Genomic DNA, 23707 nt, shown 5'->3' on the forward strand with positions numbered 1-23707 from the left:
CCAGCAGAGGCTGAGTTAACATGTTGAGACCAGAGTACAACCTCCTTGAGAGCAAGAACCCTGCATCTAGCGTCTCGAGTGTGTCCCCCTGCACCAATTTCTCAATAAATGACTTTTTTTTTTTTTTTTTTTTTAAGGCGGAGTTTTGCACTTGTCACCCAGGCTGGAGTGCAATGGCATGATCTTGGCTCACTGCAACCTCCACCTCCTGGGTTCAAGCGATTCTCCTGCCTCAGCCTCCCAAGTAGCTGGGATTACAGGCGCCCACCACCATGCCCAGCTGATTTTTGTATTTTTAGTAGAGATGGGGTTTCACCATGTTGGCCAGGCTGGCCGTGAACTCCTGATCTCAGGTGATCCACCCCTCAGCCTCCCAAAGTGCTGGGATTATAGACATGAGACACGATGTCTGGTGATGCTGTGTTTTCTATCACACAATCTCTGCATTTTAGAGATATTTATTTATTTATTTATTGAGATGGAGTCTTGCTCTGTTGCCAGGCTGGAGTGCAGTGGCGTGATCTTGGCTCACTGCAACCTCCATCTCCCGGGCTCAAGCAGTTCTCCTGCCTCAGCCTCCTCGGTAGCTGGGACTACAGGTACCTGCCACCATGCTTGGCTAATTTTTGTATTTTTAGTAGAGCCGTGGTTTCATTATGTTGGCCAGGATGGTCTCGATCTCTTGAGCTTGTGATCCGCCCACCTCGGCCTCCCAGAGTGCTGGGATTACAGGTGTGAGCCACTGCACCCGGCCGAGATGTTTCATTTCTTGTCACACTTTGGCTCCTTTCTACTCCTAAATGAGGAGAGGGTAAGGCCTATAGAGGGGCCCAAGACAACAGCTGAAGCTGCTTTTTGATGAGACGTACAGGAAACACCAACCATCTAAATAAACGTCCTCTTTATTTTACCAAATATAATTTATCAGTTAAGTTGACATTTGTCAATTCAGTTATAGTAACTATAAATAATTCTCTTAAGACACAGTTCTGTAACTTTTTAAGGATACGAGAGTAAACCAATATTGCTCCTTGCAGCCAGGCCAAAAATACATGCAGTTGGTACAATCGGGGAAAATAAATGAATCTTCCATGAAAGTCACCTTCATTTTCTTTCCCTCTCACCCTCCAGTCCTCCTCTGCTCACACACTCAGGGCCTGGGGCATGCCTATCCGTCTGCTTTTTAAGCAAAGGAGGTCACTCCAGAGTCTTCTGGGACTACCTGGCCAAATTCCAGAGATGAGGAAGGGGCGAGTGACTGGGGCAGGGGTGGCTGGAGATCACAGGGACACAGCCTGAGGGGCAGAGGAGCTGGTTTCGGTGCCTGTACAAGAAGAATCTGTGTGCAAGTGTTTTTTGAAGTGGAGGAAAAGATGAAAAAAGTCCAGAGGGAGGAGGAAAAACAAGCCCAGGCTGGTGTTAATGAACTCTGTTGGATACAACTCCAACTAGATAACCTCTAAAATTCCTTCCAATTCTACGGTTCTATGATTCCAGAAGGAAGCCTGGAGGTCTGGGTAGAAATGGAGAGAGAGAAAATATAGTCTCTGGAGGTCTAGGGCAAGTTCCTGGGATAAGGTGTGGTCTTGGTAGAAACAGGATCATTGCCTAAGCCTTCCCTTGGAGGTGGGCCCTTGAGGCTACAGATGGAAGGGTTTCTGTGGAAGCTTCTGAGAGAGAAGTTAGAAAAAGCCTACATCCAAATCCCCAGATCTGTACATGTGTGACTGCAGATGGAGGCTCCAGCTTTCTCCCAATTCTGTGCTAGGCAGAGAAAAGTAGAAACAACCAGTTGATGTTCACCCTGCTAGTTCTAAATCTTTTGGGTGCTTGGTGAGGAGAGATGGAGGGAAGGGAATGTGAGGAAGGGTCGTTTAGGGAAATAAACACTGGTTGACCAATGGGGCTGGTGGCTCTAGCTGTGGTCAGCATTGCACAGAGTTGGGGTCTAGTAAGGAGAAAGAGGCAGAAGAATCTGGCTTGAAGTAGATGCAAATACTTACAACGAGGAAACTTTCTCTGCCAGATTGAAAGGGGCACATGGCCTTTGTAACCTGGAGAATGAGGTGAGGTTAGAGCTGTGTTTCCCTTACCACTGGCTTGTCAGTGCCTGGTACAGTACCTAACACATAGTAGGCACTCAATAAGTACTGCTCAAAGAATGTTTCAGACCATGCTTGCCTGCAGGAGAGCTCATCTTGCAGAGGCTGCATATTTGCTGAATGAGCGAATGAATGATTGGTGAATGTTTGTGGGCAGAAGCCAAGAAAGAGGAAAACTGACTTCTATGGCATGACAGAATGAGTAATTTTAGGAAGTGACAGGGTCCAAGGTGATCAAGTGATTATGTTCTCAGGAGAAACGGCAGCAATGAGACACCCGTGGTTGTCCTCAACCTCCAAACAATTCTCCACATACCCATGACCTGTCCCTAATCTCAAAACCCAACCTGGCAAGCTCTGGGGAAGGTAGTGCTTAGACAATTTCAGATGAAGGTTGAAGAGAGACAAAGAATCAGTCCTCTGGGCCCAGGGAGAATGTGGATTTTGGGGAACCTATAGGTGGACATGGGTCAACAGAGAGAAGAGTCCACTGTTCCATTTTTTCCTGAATATGACAATCAACTGGAAATGATCAGAGGGAGGGGTTGTTGATGTTGATCAGGTAAATGAACAAGAGGCATGTGCACACATTGAAAAGTCAGTCCACCTTACTCTTTCTGAGTGGGAGGGCTTAGGTCCAGAGGGCAAGAGAATAGAGCTGGGATCACAGGGGCCTGGAGCAGCTGTCTCCTGTCCAGAGCTTTGAAGCTGGTCCACTTCTACAAAAGTATGTCTGTGTTTGGGAGTGTTACTTATTCTTCTGTCCCTCTGTTCAACCAAAAATAAAACAAAACAGATAAAAAAGAAAACAAAACCAAAAACCCAGAGCCCACTCACAAAGGGTTTCTCATTAGGGCCAAGACAGGTTGCTAAAGCCAAACCCCATGTCCCCAGATTCCAGACAAAACTCCCTTGCCCCAGTCCACATCACCTGGAGGCACCCACCATGAAATTGCACTTGGTGATTGTCTCAAAAACCTACTTGTACTGCTTATCTCAGGCCGTCTGTCTTTCCTGGATTCTTGCTATACAAACTTGGCTCAATGTATAAAAATTCCCATTGAAAATAATGAGAATTTGGTATCAAAGTGAAGTCCTAGAAAGAGGTGGGAGTGTAGGGTGGAGTACGGACAGGGAAACAAAAGAAAAATTTCAAATAGAAAGTGCAGAGGGATGGGGAAAAGGTTGAGTGACCAAGCTAGTCCCCGACATCCGTGTCTCGGTCCCCTATGAGCCAGAGGACATGGAAGCTGAGTGCTAGGAGCCCAGTGCCAAGCAGGTCCCCCAGAGCAGTCAAGTATGGGATGGAGAAGTTGTCCGGGTCCAGGCCCCGGCCCCACATCCAGTGCACCATCCAGTCTGCGATGTACAGGAGAATCAGCACCTGGGGAGACAAAAAGGGCCCAGCCTATAGCCATCCCCTCTCTCCAGGGGGAGCCAGAGGCCACATGATCAGACCCATTCAGTGCCTTACAAGGCTTGGATGGCCACAGTCCTTACTTTTTATCTTCCTCTCTCCACTCCAGCAACCTCTCTGTGTTCCTCCACCCAACAATTACCACCTTGAGCAGACAACAGGCACAATGAGAGCTCTTTAGAAAGGAAGATGCTGCTACGGCCCAGGGTCACCCACATCAGCGTTATATTCTGCTCCCAAGTTTACCAAACGAGGAGCTTCCTGACCTAGATCCTACCTGTTGCAGGAACTCAGCCCTCTTGCCTCTAACTCTGGGTCACCTTATTCTGGGGTCACTCCAATTCCTGCCATGTTGGCCTTTCCAGGAGCCTGGCAGGGGGCTGGCTGTTGGAGTCAGCTTTTCCTAAAGGGATATCTTCTCTGGGCAGAGTGGTATAAGGACAGTATTTGAAGCTGCTGCTGGCAGTTGTCTAAGTAACAGACGATCATCCCAAGCTGGCTTCCTCCTGACCCTTTTCATTCTGTTGTTGTGGCTTTCCATTCCATTTCCTCTCCATTCTCTGGGCTCAAAGAACGCAAGTTTATTTTAACATTAGTCCTAATAAAGGTGAATTGTGAATAAGTCACCTCAATGTTAATATAAGGCAGACACTGCATACCAATTCAAAACACATTTGACATGATCTGCGGCTTTGATTTGTATCTGTGCTCTTGCTTACCTTCTATTCATACAGAGAATTAAGAATGACTCAGACCAGAATCTTGCCAGTGGGCCCAGGACCAGCAGCATCAACAACAGCTGGGCGCTTGTTAGAAATGCAGAATCTCTGGACCTCCTGAGTCAGAGTCCGCATTTAACAAGATTCACACGTGCTTTTAAGTTGGCGATGCCTTTGATCTAGAATACCATGGTGGGGCAGGCCTGAATCTCCTAGAATCTGCACAGTGCCTGACATTTGGGCTCCCCTAAATGACTGCATCTGCGTGAGAATGAAACAGTTTCTGATGGTTAAGCTCCAATACAGTCAGTCATCTGGGAGGTTTTACCCCTGACTATACTGTGTAAATACTGTGGTATGAAAATTCTGCCCTAAGGGATCCAGATGCGGGAACCACAGCCCTTAAGGGATCCGGAAGCCAGAAGTGATATCTATCTTTAGGCAATCTTGGTTGCTCTCCTGTCCTCTCTCTCTTTTTTTAAAATTTTAGGCTCTGCCTGAGAGAATCCCGCCCTCTCTTCAAGGAAGCCAGAGGTGACTCTTCACATTCTCGCCTGCCCTGCACACAGCTGTCTTGTGATACCACGGCCTTGGCTCCCCTGCCCTCCGTAACTTCACACCCTTTCCAGCAGCTGCAGAAGGGTCCCAAATACAGAGCATGGCCAGGAGGCCTTTGGGACGTGCCCTAGGAAGGGAATGGTAGCAGCTGTCCTCACATTCCAGCCTCGCAAGCAGGCCCCAGGACACACGGCTGGGAGGAGGTGGCAAAGGGATCAATAAGAGCCTTTACAGGGGATCAAGTGTCACGCTCTGGCCCTCCACAGATCTAGAGAGGAGAGCAGAGGCAAGAGTGTCTCCCAGGGTATTCATCATGAGTGATGGCACTGAGGCTCATCCTTTCCAATCCAGGCCAAGAGATGAGCTGAAAACCTCCACCACAGACCCTTGGCATATCCACCCCCACCTTCCCATCACGTGCTGCACTGGAACCCAGTAGCAATGGAATGCGACAGCTTGGCTAACTGCTGCAGGGCAACAGCATATGGCTGATTCTCAGCCCCGCCCCTGCCAAGATGTCCGAACACAACCTTTCTAAAGCTGGGGGTGAGGGGGCTGGAGGGACAGGTGTTAATCAATACACCGGCGAAATAAAATTATGGTCTGTGTATCATAGAATATGATGGAGCTGTAAGAAAATCAGGGTGTTGGCCGGGCGCGGTGGCTCAAGCCTGTAATCCCAGCACTTTGGGAGGCCGAGACGGGCGGATCACGAGGCCAGGAGATCGAGACCATCCTGGCTAACACGGTGAAACCCCGTCTCTACTAAAAAAATACAAAAAACTAGCCAGGCGCGGTGGCGGGCGCCTGTAGTCCCAACTACTTGGGAGGCTGAGGCAGGAGAATGGCGTGAACCTGGGAGGCGGAGCTTGCAGTGAGCTGAGATCCGGCCACTGCACTCCAGCCTGGGCGGCAGAGCGAGACTCCGTCTCAAAAAAAAAAAAAAAAAAAAGTCAGGGTGTTGTTCTCTTTATGTACTGATATGGAACGATCTCAAAGATAAACTTAAGTGAAAAATGCAGGGTGCAGACTGTGTACAGTATACCACATGTGTGTAAAAAAGAGGAGGGAAATAAGAAAAATATACGTTTACTTTTATAAATACAGAATAGGTTTGAAGGACACACAACAAAGGGATAATACTGATGGTCTGTGAAGGAGAAAAACAGATGGCTGTGAAGAAGAGGACAGAAAAGAAGACTTTTCACTGAGGTTTCACTATGAACCCTAAAACATTTTTGACCTATGTGACTGTTCAAAAATCAAACTTACAAAAATTTAAAAGGTAATAATAAGGGTGGACCTAGCTGTAAAGGGATAGCATAAGGGAGCCTTGTGGTGATGAAACAGTTTTCTGTGTTTTGGTTATAGTGGTGGCCACACAAATCTCCACTTGTGATAAAAACTGCATAGAACACACACACACACGAGTGCATGTAAAACCAGTGTGATCTGAATAAGCACTGTGGATCGTATCAATGCTAATTTCCTGATTTTGATACTGTCCTAAAGTTACGCAAAATGTTATTTTCCCATGGGGAGAAATTGGGTAATGGTATATGGGATTTCTGAACCTTTTTTTGAGAACTTCTTACACATCTGTAATGATTTCAAAATAAAAAGCTTTTACAATGTAATAATACAAGAAGGGAGAAAGTGTCACGGTATCATGGAATGGCAATTGTCACGGTATCATGGAATGGCAACTGTCACGGTATCATGGAATGGCAATTGTCAATGGTATCATGGAATGGCAATTGTCATGGTATCATGGAATGGCAAGGCTAGACAGGATCCGACAGATTATCTAGTACAGTGGTTTTGACAGTTTTTCAAGCTATGGGACCCTTTATGCAAATGAATTTCTCAGAAAGACTAGCATGCAAAACAGAGCCACATGGAACTCTGCGGCCAGTGGGGGTGGCACGCAAATCGCACATGCTCAGCATCCTACAACCACCTGCATGAAAACTACCACCCCCGGTCCATTCCTCTCAATTTACAAAGGTATTGCTGAGGATCAGAGAACTAAAAGAACAAGGTAAAAGTCACACAGCATGTTGGTGACTCTACTGGAACTACCATCTGTTCTCCTGCACCTTTGTCCGGTGTTTATCAGCTGCCCCGACACAGAGAAATAGGAGGTTGAGTGTCTAAGAGGCCAAGTCTGGCCTCCTCTCCCACCCCTGCAGGGCATCCTGGTTCCTTCCCATGCCCTTGCTCTTGCCACTTTGTACCTGGAGCAGTGCAGCTGTCATATAGAAGATGATGAAGATGAGTGTGAGGGTGGTGTGCCCGCCCTGCATACAGCTGATGGTGTAGAGGAACACCAGGTGTCCTGGGACCACGAGGAGGAAGAGGACCCGGGCTGAGCGAGAATTCACATCTGGAATTGGGGAAAAGAGGGTGTAAAGAGGAGGGGAGGAGAAGACCTGGCCCCAGAAGGTCTTTCAAAGTCAGGAGGGACTGCACCATATCCCAGGGCAACAGACAGATGAATGTCTCTACTTCTCCATCCTGTGGTCTCCAACCCCTAGGGTGCTCTAGGAAAAGACAGCCCTCCTGCCTGGGCTCTGCCCTTCAGAACAGCTGGCACAGCCCAGCAGAGAAGGAGAACCTGTGGATCTGGGCCCCAGCTGTCTCTTAAGTGAAGCTCATCAACAGTAGGCCCACTCCCCCCAGGGCTGGGAGCCTGGGAATCTGCCGTTACCAGGGCTGAAGAAGGTGGTACAAGGACTGGGACAGCGGCGAGGAGCTTGCTCAGAGTTCTCTCCTGGCATTCCATTCATGTGCAGGAAGGTGGAGATGCGGCTGGCCTGCACTGCCACCAGATTGCCCCCAACACCTGCAGAGACAGATACGGGCTTAGACACAGATACGGGTCAGGGGGAGGAGTGGGAACAAAATGATCTTCTCATTCTTTGTGTTTTATCTATAGAGGCACTGTCCTCTGTCTTAATTTAGGGTCTATGTGGGCATCACCCATTCACCAGTCCCCAAAAGAAGAGTAAGACACTAAGAAGGCAGACAAAGACCCCTGCTTCCAGGGCATCTTCCAGCCTCCCTCATCCTCCCCTCTATGGAGATGCAGCAGTTCCATGTTCCCCTGGCAAAGCTGTGACAGTGCTGGAAAGGATACGTGCAGATCTGCAGACTCAAGAGAGCCTGACTTCTCCACCAGTGCAGCATGGGCACCTGCCTTCCTACACAGCTGAGGGGATGAAGCCCTGCCTTGCCTCACCCGCTCTCCAACACTCTGAGCAGACCCAGGTACCCTATGGTCATATGCTGGCTCTGGTAACCAGTTTCAAGGATCAGGTTTGAGCTCCAAACTCTGGAAACTGGTAACTCCACCAGGACCTGTGCCGATTTCTCTGTTACCCTCACATCCCAACCTGGTCCCCGCTCTTCTCGGTCTTGCTCTGAGCTCTGGGAGACTGGTCTCCATGGACTGCATCACCCAGTCTCCCTTGCTGGCTGCTTCCACTGTGTTTGCTCGGTGGGAGGCAACAGCAGGCGACCAGAGGGCAGGTGGAGAGAGAGATCAGGTATGTCTTTCCCAATCCCTCCCTGCTTTTCAGCATTGGCTTCCCCACACTGGGGGCAAAGACAGAGCTTTCACTGGGCTCCTATAATGCTGTTCCCTCCTTACTATGGTTTGAATATAGTTTGTCCCCATCAAAACTCATGTTGAGGCTTGGTCCCCAAATGTGGTGGTGGGAGGTGATGCCTTTAAGATTGAATAGGTTATTAAGATGGACTAATGTCTTTCTTGGGAAAGGTATAGTTCCCATGAGAGTGGGTTGTCATAAAGCGAGGTTTGCTTCTCTTGTTTTGCCCATTTTGCACATGCTCAGTTTTCCTTCTGTTTCTCCATTTGGATGTCTGGATGCAGCATGAGGCCCTCACGAGAAGCAGCTGCCCAATCTTGAACTTCCCAGCTTCCAGAACTGGAAGCCAAATAAACCTCTTTTCTTTATAAATTAGCCAGTTTCAAGTATTCTGTTCTAGCAACAGATAATGGACTAAGATACTCCCCTTGACCCTTTAGGACTAGAGGCTTCCCATTGCTGCTAATCTCTGGGTGCCTCAACATCCCTTATCTGTCCTTTTACTCTGCTCCCACCTCTGTAAGCAGTCCCTTCATTAAGGTCTTGAAACATCTGAGCGAGATTCTCTTGTCTACTGGAACCCTGACTGATACAGAAACCAACCCCTTAAGGCCTCTTCTCCTGTCCCTTTCCTTCCCCCAGCCCTGCCCTCCGAAAGCTGATGCCCAGACCTCACCATTAATCACAGGCGTGAAGACAGCCATTCCCGCAAAGTTGGGGTCTGAGACAGTCTTGTCCAAGATGAGGCCTCCCACACTATAGAGACATAAAGACAAAATGACGCAAAGACCACTGAAGGGTTCTGCCTTAGTCTCTGGGATGAGAGGTCCAGGCCCACCTATCATTGGAGATGAAGGGAAGCACCGTGGCTCTCAGGAGTTCCTCATCGTCCAGTCCTTTCCTCCCTTGACAGGATTAGGTGCTGCTCATAACATTCTGACTGGGCAGTGACTCCAGAACAAGCTGGTGGTACTGGGTCAGGCAACCACCTCCTGTACCTGCCCTCTAAGTTGGCTGGAGGAGCAGCCTGTGGAACTATCTGCCGCTGAGGACCTCAGTTGTTCTGCCCACTCAGCATTTACTTCCCTTTCTGGTGATAGCTCTGGGGTCCTCCTCAGGGAACCACCTCTCTCAAGCTCAGTGACTGTGGCTCAGGTGACAATGCCTCAGTGATGGCTAGGCTCCACGTCCATCCAATCAGAGGATCGCAGCCCCGAGGCCACGCTGGCTGGTTTGGAGAGAATCATGTCACCAGATGAGAAGCAGTGGAACTCTATACTGGGACTTTGTGGCACTGGTGGGAGAAAGACTCTCTCTTCCCACTGGAATTGGTAGGAATAAGAAAAGCATAAACCTGGGCTGCAGGCCATGACAGAGAAGAGCAGAGCGGAGAGTCACAGAGTACTGGGGCCCTGATCTTAGGTATGTCCCTGAATTCAGCTGTGCCTTTTTGGTTCTCCAGGCCAATACATTCTGCCTTGGAATGAAACCCAGTTCAGATGGTTTCTGTCATTTTCAACAGAAGGACATGTGACTGATACACTAATGAACACATTTCTAGGGTCTGACCCCCACCCCCTCTCTCCAGGGTTTAAAAAGAAGTCTGTGGCAGGGTGGGAGTGGGGTAGGAGTGGGGTAGGAGTGGATACTCAGGGCTCCAGCCTACCTGCTGATGGCCATGGCAATGATAACAGGCTCCCAGCCCGAGTACAACACCTCCCTCGTGGCGGGGCTTCGTCGGGCCAGCACCACCCAGACAGGCAGCAGGGCCACAAAGAAAGCACACACCAGTGGGTAGATGTATCGCCAGTGATCTGAGAGGGCAGAGGTGAGAGGGAGATAAGCACTGTGGTTCCCTACTCCAAGTTTCTCCCTGGCTTAGCCTGAAAATGTCCCAACAGATCAATAGCAAGACTACACTAAATGCCAGTAAACACACTACCCCATTTGATCTTCACTGGCAGCTCAGGAGGTAGCCTTTTTCATTTTCATTTTATGGATGGGGAAACCAAGGTAGAGAGCTAGCCAGGCACTGAACCAATTAGGGACAGAGACCAGAGGACAGACACTCTCGGTCTCTTGATCGGATCCCAGAAATCACCATCTCCCACCCGTTTCTTCATTTTGCAAGCAGATCCCAGCCTCTTGTTCCTTTCATTTACTCTTGCCACCTCATCCCTCCAAGAGAAGTAAGAATATGCATGACCAAACAGGAATATACTTCTGATACTTTTCCCCGACCCTGATGCCTGCTTGAATTTGAGATCAGTACTTAGCTTCACATCTCTAAGATCAGCAATTATTACAACCTGTGTTCAAACCAAATAGTTTAAGAACACAGAAGAAACTCTTGCACATTTCCAAACTACTACCATCTCTCCCAACCCCACCCAGGACTCCACCCGAGCCACACTCTTGGTGGCTCACTCAGTTCCAGGTAGAGTCCCCAGCTGATGCCTGAGAGCAGCGCCAAGGTGATGAGGTCGCCCAGGCTGGCAGCAATGGGTGTGGCCACGTTGTCTGGGTTGATCCCAATCTTGCGAGAGCCAATGATGACTCCAATCATGATCATACCTGGTGAGGAAGTGGGAGGGGCAGGCAGGGTGAGAAGAGATAAAGGAGTCTCAACAAACAAAAAGACAGAGTGGAGTGCCAGGTGCAGCCAACACCTCTGGGGTGGCACTCCTTACTCCTCTACGCCCTCCCTTCCTTACCCAGTACCAGGGAGGCAATGAAGGCTGTGGCCACGCTGCTAGCACAGAGCAGGAAGGCGTGCGGAATACTGAAGTGGCCATCAGGGATCCAGCCAAAGACGACAGCTGCGATGGACGCCAGGAAGCCCACCACCGTGGCCTGCACCTAGGGACAGGAGTGGTAACTTGGAAAGCCCTGAGAGCAGTGGGCTTCCTAAGCTGAGGTCATGAGCATCTGGGCAGACCTCTTCCTGGCTGGCAGTAGCCCCAGGAGGCAGGCTGGACTGCACTGTCCAGTCCTCCCAGGCTGGAAGGATGTCTTTATTTATTTAGGTTCACACCAGACACTAGTACTGGGCAGTGCACTCTGCAGGAGCCCAGAACATGTTATTGGCTGAAGGAGTGTGCCTCTGGGGATGGGAGTGAGGTTCAACAGAGTCGGAGCCTTCCACCCAGAGTCAAGGCCTGGGCCTCAAGGGGGAAGGCTCCCGGTCTGAACCTGTGTGGTCTCAGGGGGAGATGGAACAGCAGTGGCACAGGACATCTCGTCACTCCTGAGTCTGCTCATATTGCCAGGATCTGCTGGGACTCAAAGGCACCTGCACCACCAGAAACTGAGAACTGGAATGGGTGATGCTGGGCTCTCCTCATCTTGGGCATTTTCTTGGGTAACCTAGTTATCTCCTAGAGCTACTCTGGGGGAAGCCAGCTCAGTGGGATACTGGAGACTTACTCAGGAGCCTGCTGGGGCTGACCTAAGCCTTTCAGAGATTCCTGACTAAGGGGAAGCTTAGCCCACCCTCTCTGGTCCCTGCCTTCTTACCTGGATGAGGGCCATGTTCCCAGTGATCATCCGCCAGAGCTCCTTGGGTGTGTCCATGTGTCCGATGTTGGCCTGGGAGAGGGAGGGCAAGGAGCTGGAGCTCCAGGCTGGAAAAGGCCTGAAGTTCCATCCATTAGGCTCCTGCCTAGATCATGAGGCAGTACGTGTGGCCTAAGACTCTGAGAGCAGGACCTGACAGTCCTGGAAAGGTGAAGCAGGATCAGAGAAACTGAGGCAAGAGGGAAGGAGCTAAAGCTGAGCTCCTGCAGCTGGGTAGGGGATGGGAGGGGGGTCCCCTAGGCAGTCGCCTCTCTTCCTCTCAGGACACCAGCTGAGCAGAGGCAAATTCCATTCTTTGCCCTGCTTATCTGGGCAGCCCACTCCTGCATGGGTCAGAACAACCCAGTCCCTGACTCTGAAGCCAGCCTGCTATCCCAAGGAAGGAAAGGTCAGCTGCTGGTGCAAGACTGAGGCTCCAAGAGTATTCGGGAAGGAGAGGGGGGCATGGGCCAGAAGTTGGGTAGGGCAAGTCAGGGTGGGTTAAGTTGGATGCCACTTCTCTCTTTCACCTTCTCTAGACTCTTGGCTGTGCAGGGACATCCCAGGCCTCCTGAGTTTTATCATCTCCCACCTCCAACCCAGGGCCCTATATCTGTTCAGGCCCGGAATGTCATGGCTCAAGACTGCGGGAGGTAGGAGGGACGAGCAGTTCCTCTCTGTCTGTTCCCTTAAAGAAGAGCAAGCTGCCATGGGTAAAGGGAATGGGAGGGCCGGGGGACTGGGGGTGCTGGGAGGGCCTGGCTCTGCTCCTGCCCAGCTGCAAAGCAGGGCTGGAGATCAGAGGAGGCCCCCATCTGTGCGGGTGGAGGAACCAGCATGATGCCTGCCTGTCAAAGCTGCACAAACAGTCACGAGGTGGTTGAGAGGTAGGGGGTGGGGCAGGAGTCCAGGGGTGGCTGGGACATCCAGAAACCAAGCCTGGGAACCACTTTGGGCAGGGAGCCCCTGCCCAGGAGCAGGACACCCAGCCTGGGATCTCCCTACACCTGCCCAGCCAGGCCCTCCCTTCCCACCCCAGTCCCACACTCCAGGACTGGGTAGTGGAGAAGGGCCCATAGCCCTCTCCCAGTCTCTGGCTCTGTGCTGCCCAGAGTCCTCTCTGTGCCCCGCTCCTCCCAGCCAGGACACTCACTGCAGTGGAAAGCCTTGATGCCAGGGTCATTTCCAGGTTCCCTTTGAGCCCCAGTAGCGCAGGCACTAGGATGAAGACCTCTGTCACCTTCTGGAAGACTTCCCAGTGCTACAAGGTGAAAACAGAACCCAGGAATTTCAGTGCCCCAAAGGGTGGGCATTGAGGTTCAACAGGTAGTCTGAGATCAGGGGTTCGAGGAGGAAATAGAATCAGCAGGGAGTGAGCACGCTAGCCACCTTTCCTCCAAGAACCCTGGAACGAAACCAAGCCCATGGTTCTTCAAACAACACAACCCCCCTTCCTGCTACCCAGAACCAGGGGGATGGAGAGGGTCTCTGCCGGTTGGGAGACTCTCAGTCTGGCACTACCTCCTCTGTCTGCTTTCCTGGAGGTGGGTGGGGAAGGGTAATGGGGACCCACACAGCTGAGCTGCCCTGGGCTGCCTGCCACCCTAGAAATCCTTTGCAATCCCCCCTCAAATTGCAATCCCTGGCCCCTTTGCTTTCAGTCCAGTTTCTCTGTTGTCTCAGCTGTGGAGAGTTGGGCTCCACGGGGCTGGGGCCGAGGCTGGGGAGATTAGAGAGTTTGTTTGGTTTCTATCTCCAAGGGCTTTGGGCCTCAGCCACAGCAACTCTCCTTCTGAACAGGCTCTGAATTAAGATTGTGGCCCCCAAACCTCTGAATGCTGGCCTGTAAGAGGCTTTTTATTCCTCTGTGCACTGCCTTACCCCACATACCTTCCTCAGTCTCTCAGTTAGGAGAAGCAAGTGTACTCCTGTAGGAAGCGCCCTGGACGAGAGTCAGGAGACCTGAGTTCTAGTCCCAAGACAATCAATCCTGGCTCTCCTACCAGTCTTTGGTTAACATCTATTAAGGACTGATTATGTGCTAGGCTAAGTGATCTCCATGTATTTCTCTTTTAATTATCTTAACAACCCAATAAGGTAGGGGCTATTTTATTCTTATTTTGTGAATGAGGAAACTGGGGTCCAGAGTGTATTCTACTAGTTAGTGCTAAGAAGATTGCAGGAGCCAGGACTGGCTATTTGAAAGCTACTTTACTTGCAACTGAAACTGAGGACTTGCAAAAAAGGTTAGGATTGTGTCTCCCTTCCTGGCCCTAACCGGGTAGGTGGTTTCCTTTATTTGTTTTAAGAATGGAAAGCCTCCAGGTTTGGAGAGGGAGGAAGAGGCAGGCCAGGTGGATATATGTGGGTTGGTCTGGGTATCATGGCTGGGAGGCCAAGGACTATGTTGGGCAAGGGCACTGGACCGAGAGCCTTGGGTCTCCGACAGGAGACAGCAGGGACGGGCCTCCTGCTTACTCCCCAATATGCCTCCTCACGTAGACCAGCTGGACACCTTAGACAAGTTACAAGGGCCTCAAGCTCTTGAAAAATGTTCAATTCAGGGACCAGTCAGATGGTCTCTCAAGGCATTTCCAACACCCACACTCTGTCGTGAAAGATGAGCAGTGGCCGGTTGCGGTGGCTCACGCCTATAATCCCAGCACCTTGGGAGGCCAAGGCGTGTGGATCACTTGAGGTCAGGAGTTGGAGACCAGCCTGGCAAACATGGTGAAACCCTGTTTGTACTAAAAATACAAAAATTAGCCGAGAGTGGTGCGCACACCTATAATCCCAGCTACTTTAAAGGCTGAGGCAGGAGAATCGCTTGAACCTGGGAGGCAGAGGTTGCAGTGAGCCGAGACTGTGCCACTGCACTCCAGCCTGGGTGACAGAGCAAGACTCTGTCTCAAGAGAAAAAAAAAGCATGTGGAGATTGGAACCCTTGTGCACTCTTGGTGGGACTATAAAATGGTGCAACTGCTATGAAAAACAGTATGGTGGTTCCTCAAAAAATTAAAAATAAAACTACCACATGATCCAGCAATCCTACTTCTGGATATTTATCCAAAAGAATAGAAAGCAAGGTCTTGAAGATATACTAGTATGCCCATGTTCATTGTAGCACTATATGCAATAACCAAGAGGTGGAAGCAACCCAAATGTCCATCAAGGAATGAACGAATACACAAAATATGCAAAGTGTGGTACATACATACCATGGAATATTTCTCAGCCTTAAAAAGGAAGGATATCCTGTCATATGCCATAACATGGATGAACCTTGAGGATATTACTCTAGTCATAAAAAACATTGTATGATTCCACTCATCTGAGGTATCCAAAGTAGTCAACTTCTTTTTTTTGAGACACAGTCTCACTCTGTGGCCCAGGCTGGAGTGCAATGGCGCAATCATGGCTTCAGGCTCCAGCCATCCTCCCATCTCAGTCTCTTGGGTAGCTGGGACTACAGGTATGCACCACCACACCTGGCTAATTTTTATATTTTTTGTAGAGACAGGGGTTTCACTATATTGCCCAGGCTGGTCTCGAACTCCTGGGCTCAAAGGATCCTCTCGCCTAGACCTCCAAAGTGTTGGGACTACAGGTATGAGGCACCGTGCCCAGCCTAAGTAGTCAAATTCATAGAGGCAGAAAGAAAAATGGTGGAAACAAGGGGCTGGGGTAGCAGGGAAAAGAGTGAGTCTTTAATAGGTACAGAGCTTCAGCTGGGGAAGATGAGAAGTTCTGGAGATCTGTTGTACAACGAGGTGAATATACTTAGTACTATTGAACAGCACACTTAAAAAGGGTTAAGACAGTAAATTTTATGTTACATATTTTTTACCACAATAACCAAAAGGCAAGGCTATCAGAGCAGGTGGGGCTAGGGCTTGAGACCAGGAGAAGCTGAGTACTGGGTGGCCCTATAAGGCAAGAACCTCTCTTTTCTTGTCAGAGCTCTCTCTGTGTGGATGGGGTGGGAGGCCTCACAGGACCCTGGGGAAGGGCTCATTTCAATGGGGCTGGAGCATACGCTTGCCTGCGCTCCTGGTCTGGCGAAGACCTGGGACTCTCCTTAGGGAAGCCCCACCATAAGGACTAACAATGGGGAGGAGACAGCCCCCCATCTCAACAACAGTTACTGGGCTTCCAGGCAGCCACAGGATGAGCCAGCCCCCTCCAAACACTGAAGGGAGGTAAATCCCTTCCCACCCTCAGACCCCCCAGAGTGAAGGCAGCCCCAGTGAGCTCCATCTGCCCTGGAGCAACTTGGGGACTATTACTCTTGAACACGGCTGGTACATACCACTGAGGCTCCAGCTCCCTGCAGTCCGGCCTTGCTCTGCTTCGCCTCCTGCTTCCTCCCAAACCAGCTCCAGAGAGGGGAAAAATCCCCCTTTTCTCCCCTTCCTTGTGGGCTTTCAAAGCTCCTCTCAGAGCACAGCCTCAGATCTCATCTTCACCCCAAAACACTGGCTCCACCCTGCTGCCAAGCTGCCAGCTCCATGAAAATCTCACTTCTGCAGGTAGGTATATTTTTTAATGTATATGTACTCGTAGAAAGAAAAAACCCAGAAGACGACTCCACATGTATGCAAGCAATGTTTTCTGAGCTGTTTGTAACTAATATTGCTTGCTTTTACTATTATTTAACAAAAAATGTATAAAGCTCAGCTAAGTTCCTCTGGTTGCTACCATAAGCACCCCCAAATCTCTCCACCTCCCAGCACAATGCACTCTCTCCTTATAGCTATAGGAGGACCTACAAAGTACAGAGTTTTAGGAGCATGGGATGAGAGACAGACAGGCAATGAGAGGGAGCAGTCACAGTAAGAGCCCCTGTGCAAAAGTCTTCCTGACTCTTACAGAATATAGCCTGGAACCTCACACTACCTGACCCTGGGCCAGCAAAGCCCCGAGTTGGCACTTGGGTCACAGAAGCCAATTCCTGCACACATACTTTCTTCATCCACAAACCCTCTCAAAGCTGCAGCTGAGGCAGAAAGCCTCTGACACATGGGCACGCATAGGACTCTGGGAAGAGATGCTGGAGGCTGGAGATGTGGAACCAGCCCAGGAATCAGGGTGGCCCTGAGGTTAGGAGTAGGCAGGATGTGGCAGGGGCAGACAGTAAGTAGCTCTTCTTCCTCCTTTGGCCAAATTCAGCCCCATCCTGTTCATCCAGGCTGGGAGTATCTGCCCCTGAAGTCACACCCGTCCGCCAAGCAGCCACCCACGCCTTCCTGCTCTGACGGGGATGAAAAAGGGCACGTTCCGGGAAGTGCTGCCCTGCTTGGGGGTGAGGGGAACATCTAAATTTTAACTGCTTCTCAGAAATGCAGCTCCTCATCTCTTTCCTTCTCTAACCTTGGGGTGAGGGGCTCATGGATCCCTGGTATTCTGGAGGTGAGGGAAGAGACTGCCTCCCCCATAGCCAAAACAAATCCTGAGGCACAGCAATCGCAAGTCTCGATCCTTGGTGGTCCTGCCAGTACCTCTTCCTTGCCCTTCCAATGCGCCTCTTCCATCCCTCACCTACTCCAAGCTCATACACTGACCCCGAACTGCCTTCAAGGGTTCTGGCCTGAGCCACCTCAGGAGGGTAGCAGCAGGGAAGAAAGTCAGAGCCAGGAATCAAGACATTAAGAAGACTTAAATTCCCAGATACAAGCTTTAGGCTCCAGGCTGTGGGAGAATCGGCTCCTGTGGGAGAAGCTGGGCTGGAGCTGATCTTTTAGGGTAAGGACTGGGTCAGATGAGATTGCAGTAACCCCAGGCTTCACCTGTCTGAGGCTCTTCCAAGAGGCATCCTCTAGGTGTCCAGGAAAGGGCTTTAGGGCAACACCTGGATCTACGGTGCGGTACAAAGCAGGAGGAAAGCAAATGGGTCCCTGACAGCAGGCAGGGGACGGAGATGGGAAAAGCAGAAGGGGTAGTCAAGTGAAGCAGGTATGAGTGTCCCGCCTAGGGATGCTGCGACCACAGGAGCAGGCCAGGCCCAGGAGGAATACTTCATTCCCACTCTACTTCCCCAAGGCCCCGCTTGCCATCCACTTTCATTGCTGTAGACTTCTGTATACACAGCAGAGTCTGCTTTGTTCGAGATCCTTAGCAGGTGAGTAGTGAGCTAAAATAAGGACCCATCTTAATCGAGCTGGGAATTAAAGTGCAGATGGGCACACTACTTCCTGCCACCCCATCCCTCACAAAGGCTGACAGATAAAGGGAGTGAGACGTCCGGAGCAGCCTAGGACCAAACTGGGCAGATGGGCACAAGGCTCCTGCAGTGAGGAGGCTCCCGTATCCCAACCCCCTTCAGAAGCCAACACCAGGCCCCAGCCTGCTTCCCTTCCAGATGCTGCAGGAACTTTCAGCCATGGTTGGGAAGTTAGAGCAGATGGACGTCCATTTATTCTTTTCCTACTTTGGGCCAGTACCAGCCCCTTAATTCACTGCAGATGCTGCTGTGCACATTTACCAGAGGGCAGATAAGAGGAGGAGAGAAATGAGCCTTCTAGGAAGAGAGTGGGTTTTCTTTTTCTTTTAAATTAAAATTACAATTTAATTTTTTTTTTGCATCGCGTTGGTGAAAGAGAAAGCAAGTTTTCTGTAGCAGCAAGGAAAGATGGGGGCCCTGGACCAAGGAGACATCTGAACCATGGCCAACACGGACTCCTGCTCAGTTGCTCCAAGACACTGGGGACACTCCATAGCCAGCTTCTCCAGATGGCCCCAGGGTCTTGGGGCACTTTCTGCCTGCCTCGGCCTCCCGAAGTGCTGGGATTACAGGCATGAGCCACTGCACTTGGCCCCTTCTCCGAGTTTTTAACCAACTGGTGAACCATGGCCATGGTGAAGGCCACAGGGGTTAGTGGTGTGGGCTCTGGGGTCAGATGACCAGGGACAAGTTACCTAATCCCTCTAAGCTACAGGTTCCCTACCTACAAAATGGAGATGATTATGGATCCTACCTCATGGGCCTTCAGAAGAGCCCCCCAAATGCTTCCCCACTACCATTATTATTATCCAGAAAATAAGACAACCCTCTTCAGTTCACGTCTGGACGTTGGTTCTGCACCCCTTTGTAGGTATCAAACCAGAATGCAAAAACTCCAAGAATGAGAACTGAGACCACAGGAAAAGAATAGAAGAGGTGGAGAAAAATGTTACCCTAGTCTCTTTCTCCTCCTCCTACTGTCCCAGTCACTGCCCTAGGGGGAGGAACAGCCACTAGGGGGAGGAACCCAAAGCTCCAGCCTGGCTTCCCAACCTCCATGCAGGAATAATCTTCAAGGTAACAGGTTTGGGGAAAGGGGAGGCAGTGCAAGGCACTTCGGCATGACTTAAACATCATTCTCATGAGCAATCAACGGTTCAGGGTTCCCCTGAAGGGCTCAAGTCAAAGTACTCCATGTGCACACACTATCAAGAACCAACCATCTTCAGTCTCCCGGGACACAGGCATGGCGAGACCTACCAGCAGGACTCTATATCACTATGGTCTGTAGGGTTGGCTTGGCACAGGGAAGGTGACGCTAAGCTTCGTGTCCTTCTGGGAGATATCATAGTCAGGGAACACTGGGGGTCCCAAAAAGCAAAAGCCAGATCTCCTTCTGCCTCAGTATTAATATTTCTCTGAGTACCTAGGACAGAGGCCAGCATTTAGCAGGAATTTGATACACATTGCTGAATTACTTAGATAAACCCAGCACCTTCAAAAAGTTTGGTGTGCCACACTGTGCCTAAAAGACTTTCATCTAAAAACAAAACTTTATCTCTTGGACCTGGAGGTTCTTTATAAGTCCTGACTCACAATAAATTAACATAGCACGTCTCTGGCTCTTAGCTTCCAGGTCCCTCCGACTCTCATACTTCATTCTACCCAATGTCCTCAAAAAGAACCCTCTTTGCCCAGGGCAGGTTCAGAATGACAGGTAAGGAGCAAAGAGGAGCGACAGTTCTGCCCAGGCCTAGTTACATTTTGTCCCCATTTACAGCAGATAATTAGTGCTTTTGGGTCTTGTTACACCAAATCTCCGAATCATGCATCAGACAGCAAGTGTCCACCCCCCCTCCCCAAGGGGATTATGCCAAGGTTACAGGAAGATAAGCAAAGCAAAATGCCTTCAAGAGCCTTCCCACTTAATTTGAGACCCTCTTGGCAGCTGAACAAATTCCTGCCCAGTAGGGGGATGGAGGAGAGGCTTGAAACTGAGCTTTCTATTATGGGTATCCTTGAAACCACAAATGCAGGGGAGAAAAGGCATAAAGAGGAGACCCTTGTAAATGTCTCCTACTGAGCTGGGCTCGGCAGGAATGCTTGGGAGAGATGGCAAGCAACGACCCTGTTCCATCTCTCCTCTCCCAAGCCTGAGCTCTGGAGCCAATTCTGTTTCTATTTAGCAATACTGCCCTGACTGCCTCCCCGGGGCTACTCGGCTTCCTTGAGGTTTCTGTAGGAAGGAACTAGACTAAGAAGAAACCAAGGACATGATCCAAAGGGAAACAGTATTCTAGGAAGCAGCAGCCACTTCTGACAGGGAGGTAGAGAGGAAGTTAAAAGTTTCCCAGCAGGCAAAGGTGGCCCTGGGCTCACAGTCAAGAGCTGCCCTACTCAGGTCCTACCTGCACGATGTCCAACACCATGCCAGCAGCCACGGTCCCAAAGCCTGCCAGAAGGAATGGAAACAGCACTTGCAGCCCAATGGAAAAGGAGGTCTCCTTGAGCGGGGAGGGTGGCGCAGGGCCACGGTCTGTGCTGACGTCGTCACTTTCGTTGCTCTGGCTCCCGTTCTCCAGCAGGGCGTCCTCCTCCCGAACCCCCTTGGCGTTGGCCCGAGACTCAATCACCACCTCTACCCCAGCCCCATCAGGCCCCAGGAACTCTGAGGTCCCAGCCAAGGGCTCTCTCCCTGGGCCATCTGAAGAGCAGGGAGAGGCAGAAGGGCCAGTCCCGTTCAGTTGGTGGACGTCCTTCGGCTCTGGCTTAGAGGACATGACAGGCAGGGAGGAGGGGAAGGGAGAACTTTCCTCTCTTCTTTTTGCTTTCTCTCTCCTTCTCTAACTTGGGAAAGAACTTAGTCTTGGGGTGAACCCAGGCTTGGGCGCCGCGGGACCTCTTCCCACGGCTCTCCACTCCTACCAGGCACTGCAAAAACTGATCCACCAACAGGCAGCCCCATCAAGCACTGAAGCCGCAAGCTGGGCAGAAACAAGAAACTCCTCACCAGACAGCCACTAGGGGTGCAGATGCCTGACTCCAACCCACCAGCTCTGTGCTTGAAGAAAATGTATCTGTCCTCTTATCTTCTTTGGTTCTCAGCAGCAGGCTCCTGGGAGTAGGGGGCATCCAGAGTAGAAGAGCTCAACCAAAGTCTGGGGCGCCCTCTGAAGGGGCCCCTCCTCCTTGAAAAGCAGCTTGAGTTCAAATCTTTCAGAACACAGTGCCGGCCTGGGACTGTGGCTTCTTCCCACTGCTTTGGCTGGGCTCTGTCAGCTTCCCACAGCTCCTTAGGCTCTGCTGGTCCCAGTGCAGCATCTGCTGTCTTTTCCTTCTCTTCCAGAAACTTCCTCTCTTCCTGGGAAGAGCTAATACCTCTTCAAATCCCTGGTCCTTAAAGTCACGAGAATCAGTGTGGAACACCTTATGTGGGAAGGAGAAAGAAAAGAAAAAGAACATTACGTTACAGCAAAGGACAGCTCCTACTGGGAGAATTTCCCCCCAAGGCAGTTAGGAGTTCGTCATATAGTTATAGAGTTTGCTATTTGCCTCCCTTTTTTCGCAAAAATTACTTAGTCCTGCACTGCTCCATCTGGAGGCTCAGCAGGAGCTATCCCTGCCATCCTCCCCACCAGCAACCCTCCTGGGGGATCACCACCATGGTCACCAGCAACGAGATGTGACCAGCCTGGGATTGGGAAGATGCCATGCAAGTGCCCTCTGCATTGTTTCCTCAGCAACTGGGGGTGGATAGGTATGTCCTCAGCAAGACCCCTTCTTGAATGCCCCTCCATTATTTAAGTGGGGTTCAGTTATAAATTCAGTCACAAACTCCCTGCCACAAGCCACCCCTGTATAAAGTGACTGCTTATCATCACAAGACAGCAACAGAAAGACAGTCACACAGGGCAAAGAAACAGGGAGAAACTGATTGCTGCGTGAAGTCCCCCAGACCCCAGAACGCTCTAGCTTCTGAGAAAACAAAACAAAGCTAGGAGGACTCCCTGGGCAGTGGGGCAAGCCTGCCAGACCAAGGCCAAGAGCCAGAGGCCTACCCACTCCTGCCCTTGAGAGTCAACAGTATTACAAAGAGCTCAGACAGCTGACTCGGATCCAGGCCTCTGTCTCTCCCCCTCTCCCCCTGCTCTTGGCCCTGTGAGCTTGTCAGATAGGACAACGGAGTTATCTCAGTTAGAAGGGACAGAGCATAAAATGATTGCTTATTACCCACGCATTTCAGTTAATTAGGCTCCTCCTGTTCCCCAGGGTTACTGAGAGTTGGATATAGTGGAATTCTTAGAAACAAAAACAAAAAAACAAAAGTAGCAATAAAAAAAAAACCCCAAACAAAAACCAAAGCACCCTAAGCCAATATGCACTTGCTCCAAATGCATCTCTTTAGCTGTAATGGCTCCACTTCTCTTTGCCTAAAGGAATCCCCAGGCTTCCTAATTCCTCATGGACTCTCATCCTATTCCATTTCACCAGAAGAACTCTTATTCGTAAAAAATAAATTTAAAGAGAGTTCCACCAGGTAAGAGGAACAGGTCCTTAAGTATTCCAAACACACACAATTAGTCAACTTCAGTTTAGGAAAGGCGGTATCAAACCCCAGGAACTGGCCAGGAGAACTGTTTCCTCTATCAATTCAGTCACCCATCAGGGCTCCCTTTTTCAATCTCCTTAAACACAGTACTGTGGTTCTTTCAAACTCCCTCACCAGAGATCCAGGAGGAAACCTCTGAGTCCTAGGGCCCCTATGCCAGAAAAGTTTCTGAGTCCGCTAAAAGCTGACACCCCCGCCTCCCTCCTGTGTTCCTGGCAGGCCACTGAACCTGAGAGGGGGCTCGCAGGAGGGGAAGCCAGTCCTCCCTCACCACTCCCCCAGTAAAGAGACTTCAGATGGGCCTAAGGCCCTGGGACGAAAGAAGCAAAAGTGAACCAGGACGCCCTATCCCCTCCTCCCAGGCGGGGACAAAAAAGACCCATTTTAGTATCCCCAACCCCGAGGAGGGAGAGAAAGTAACTGGGTGGCCTCCTCAGTCTCTCCACCACTCAGATTCAGCAAATGCGCTGCGCGCCAGGACTCCCGCCCTCAACCACCCCCTCCCCGCCCCAGGACCCCACAGGACTGACCTGCCTCTCGCTTGGGAGGAAGGGGGGCGCCTGGCGAGTGGCAACGGGGCCCGTGGTCTCGGGGGGTGCAGGGTACCCCCTCTTCTCATCACTCCTCCTCGGCAGTCCTCCTTGGCCCCCGGCGTGCCCCCCCCACACCCCCAGCCAAGGCGAGCGTCCAGCCGCGACACCCGGCTGGGCTACATTTCGCTTCTGCGTTACAGCGAGGCCGCCGCTCCGCTTCCACGCGTGGGAGGTGACCGGGGAGGGCAGGATACACCGCTTCAGGCCCGGCGGGGGGGAACCCGGACGGGGGACCGGGGGGCCGAGCTCACTCGCCCCCAATCGCTTCTTGCCCGCGGACTTGGGCCCAACTGGTTGGCTGCCGGTGGCAAACGTGATCTGGG

The 23707-nt window shown here is 50.9% G+C and overlaps 1 protein-coding gene across 1 annotated transcript; it reads right to left on the bottom strand.

Annotated features, from left to right (window-relative positions):
• Window positions 1-895: 895 nt before the first annotated feature.
• On the bottom strand, window positions 896-23463 carry SLC41A1 (solute carrier family 41 member 1; the record flags this gene model as incomplete). Its single annotated transcript, NM_001261146.1, is given in 11 exon segments — window positions 896-3486; window positions 7034-7182; window positions 7507-7641; window positions 9084-9163; window positions 10074-10221; window positions 10835-10981; window positions 11122-11266; window positions 11924-11995; window positions 13116-13223; window positions 20591-21608; window positions 23322-23463. Coding segments are annotated over 10 exon segments (1542 nt in total). The 3' UTR covers window positions 896-3300.
• Window positions 23464-23707: the final 244 nt, after the last annotated feature.

The sequence above is a fragment of the Macaca mulatta genome, chromosome 1, assembly GCF_049350105.2.
Source record: "Macaca mulatta isolate MMU2019108-1 chromosome 1, T2T-MMU8v2.0, whole genome shotgun sequence".
Lineage (NCBI taxonomy): Eukaryota > Metazoa > Chordata > Mammalia > Primates > Cercopithecidae > Macaca > Macaca mulatta.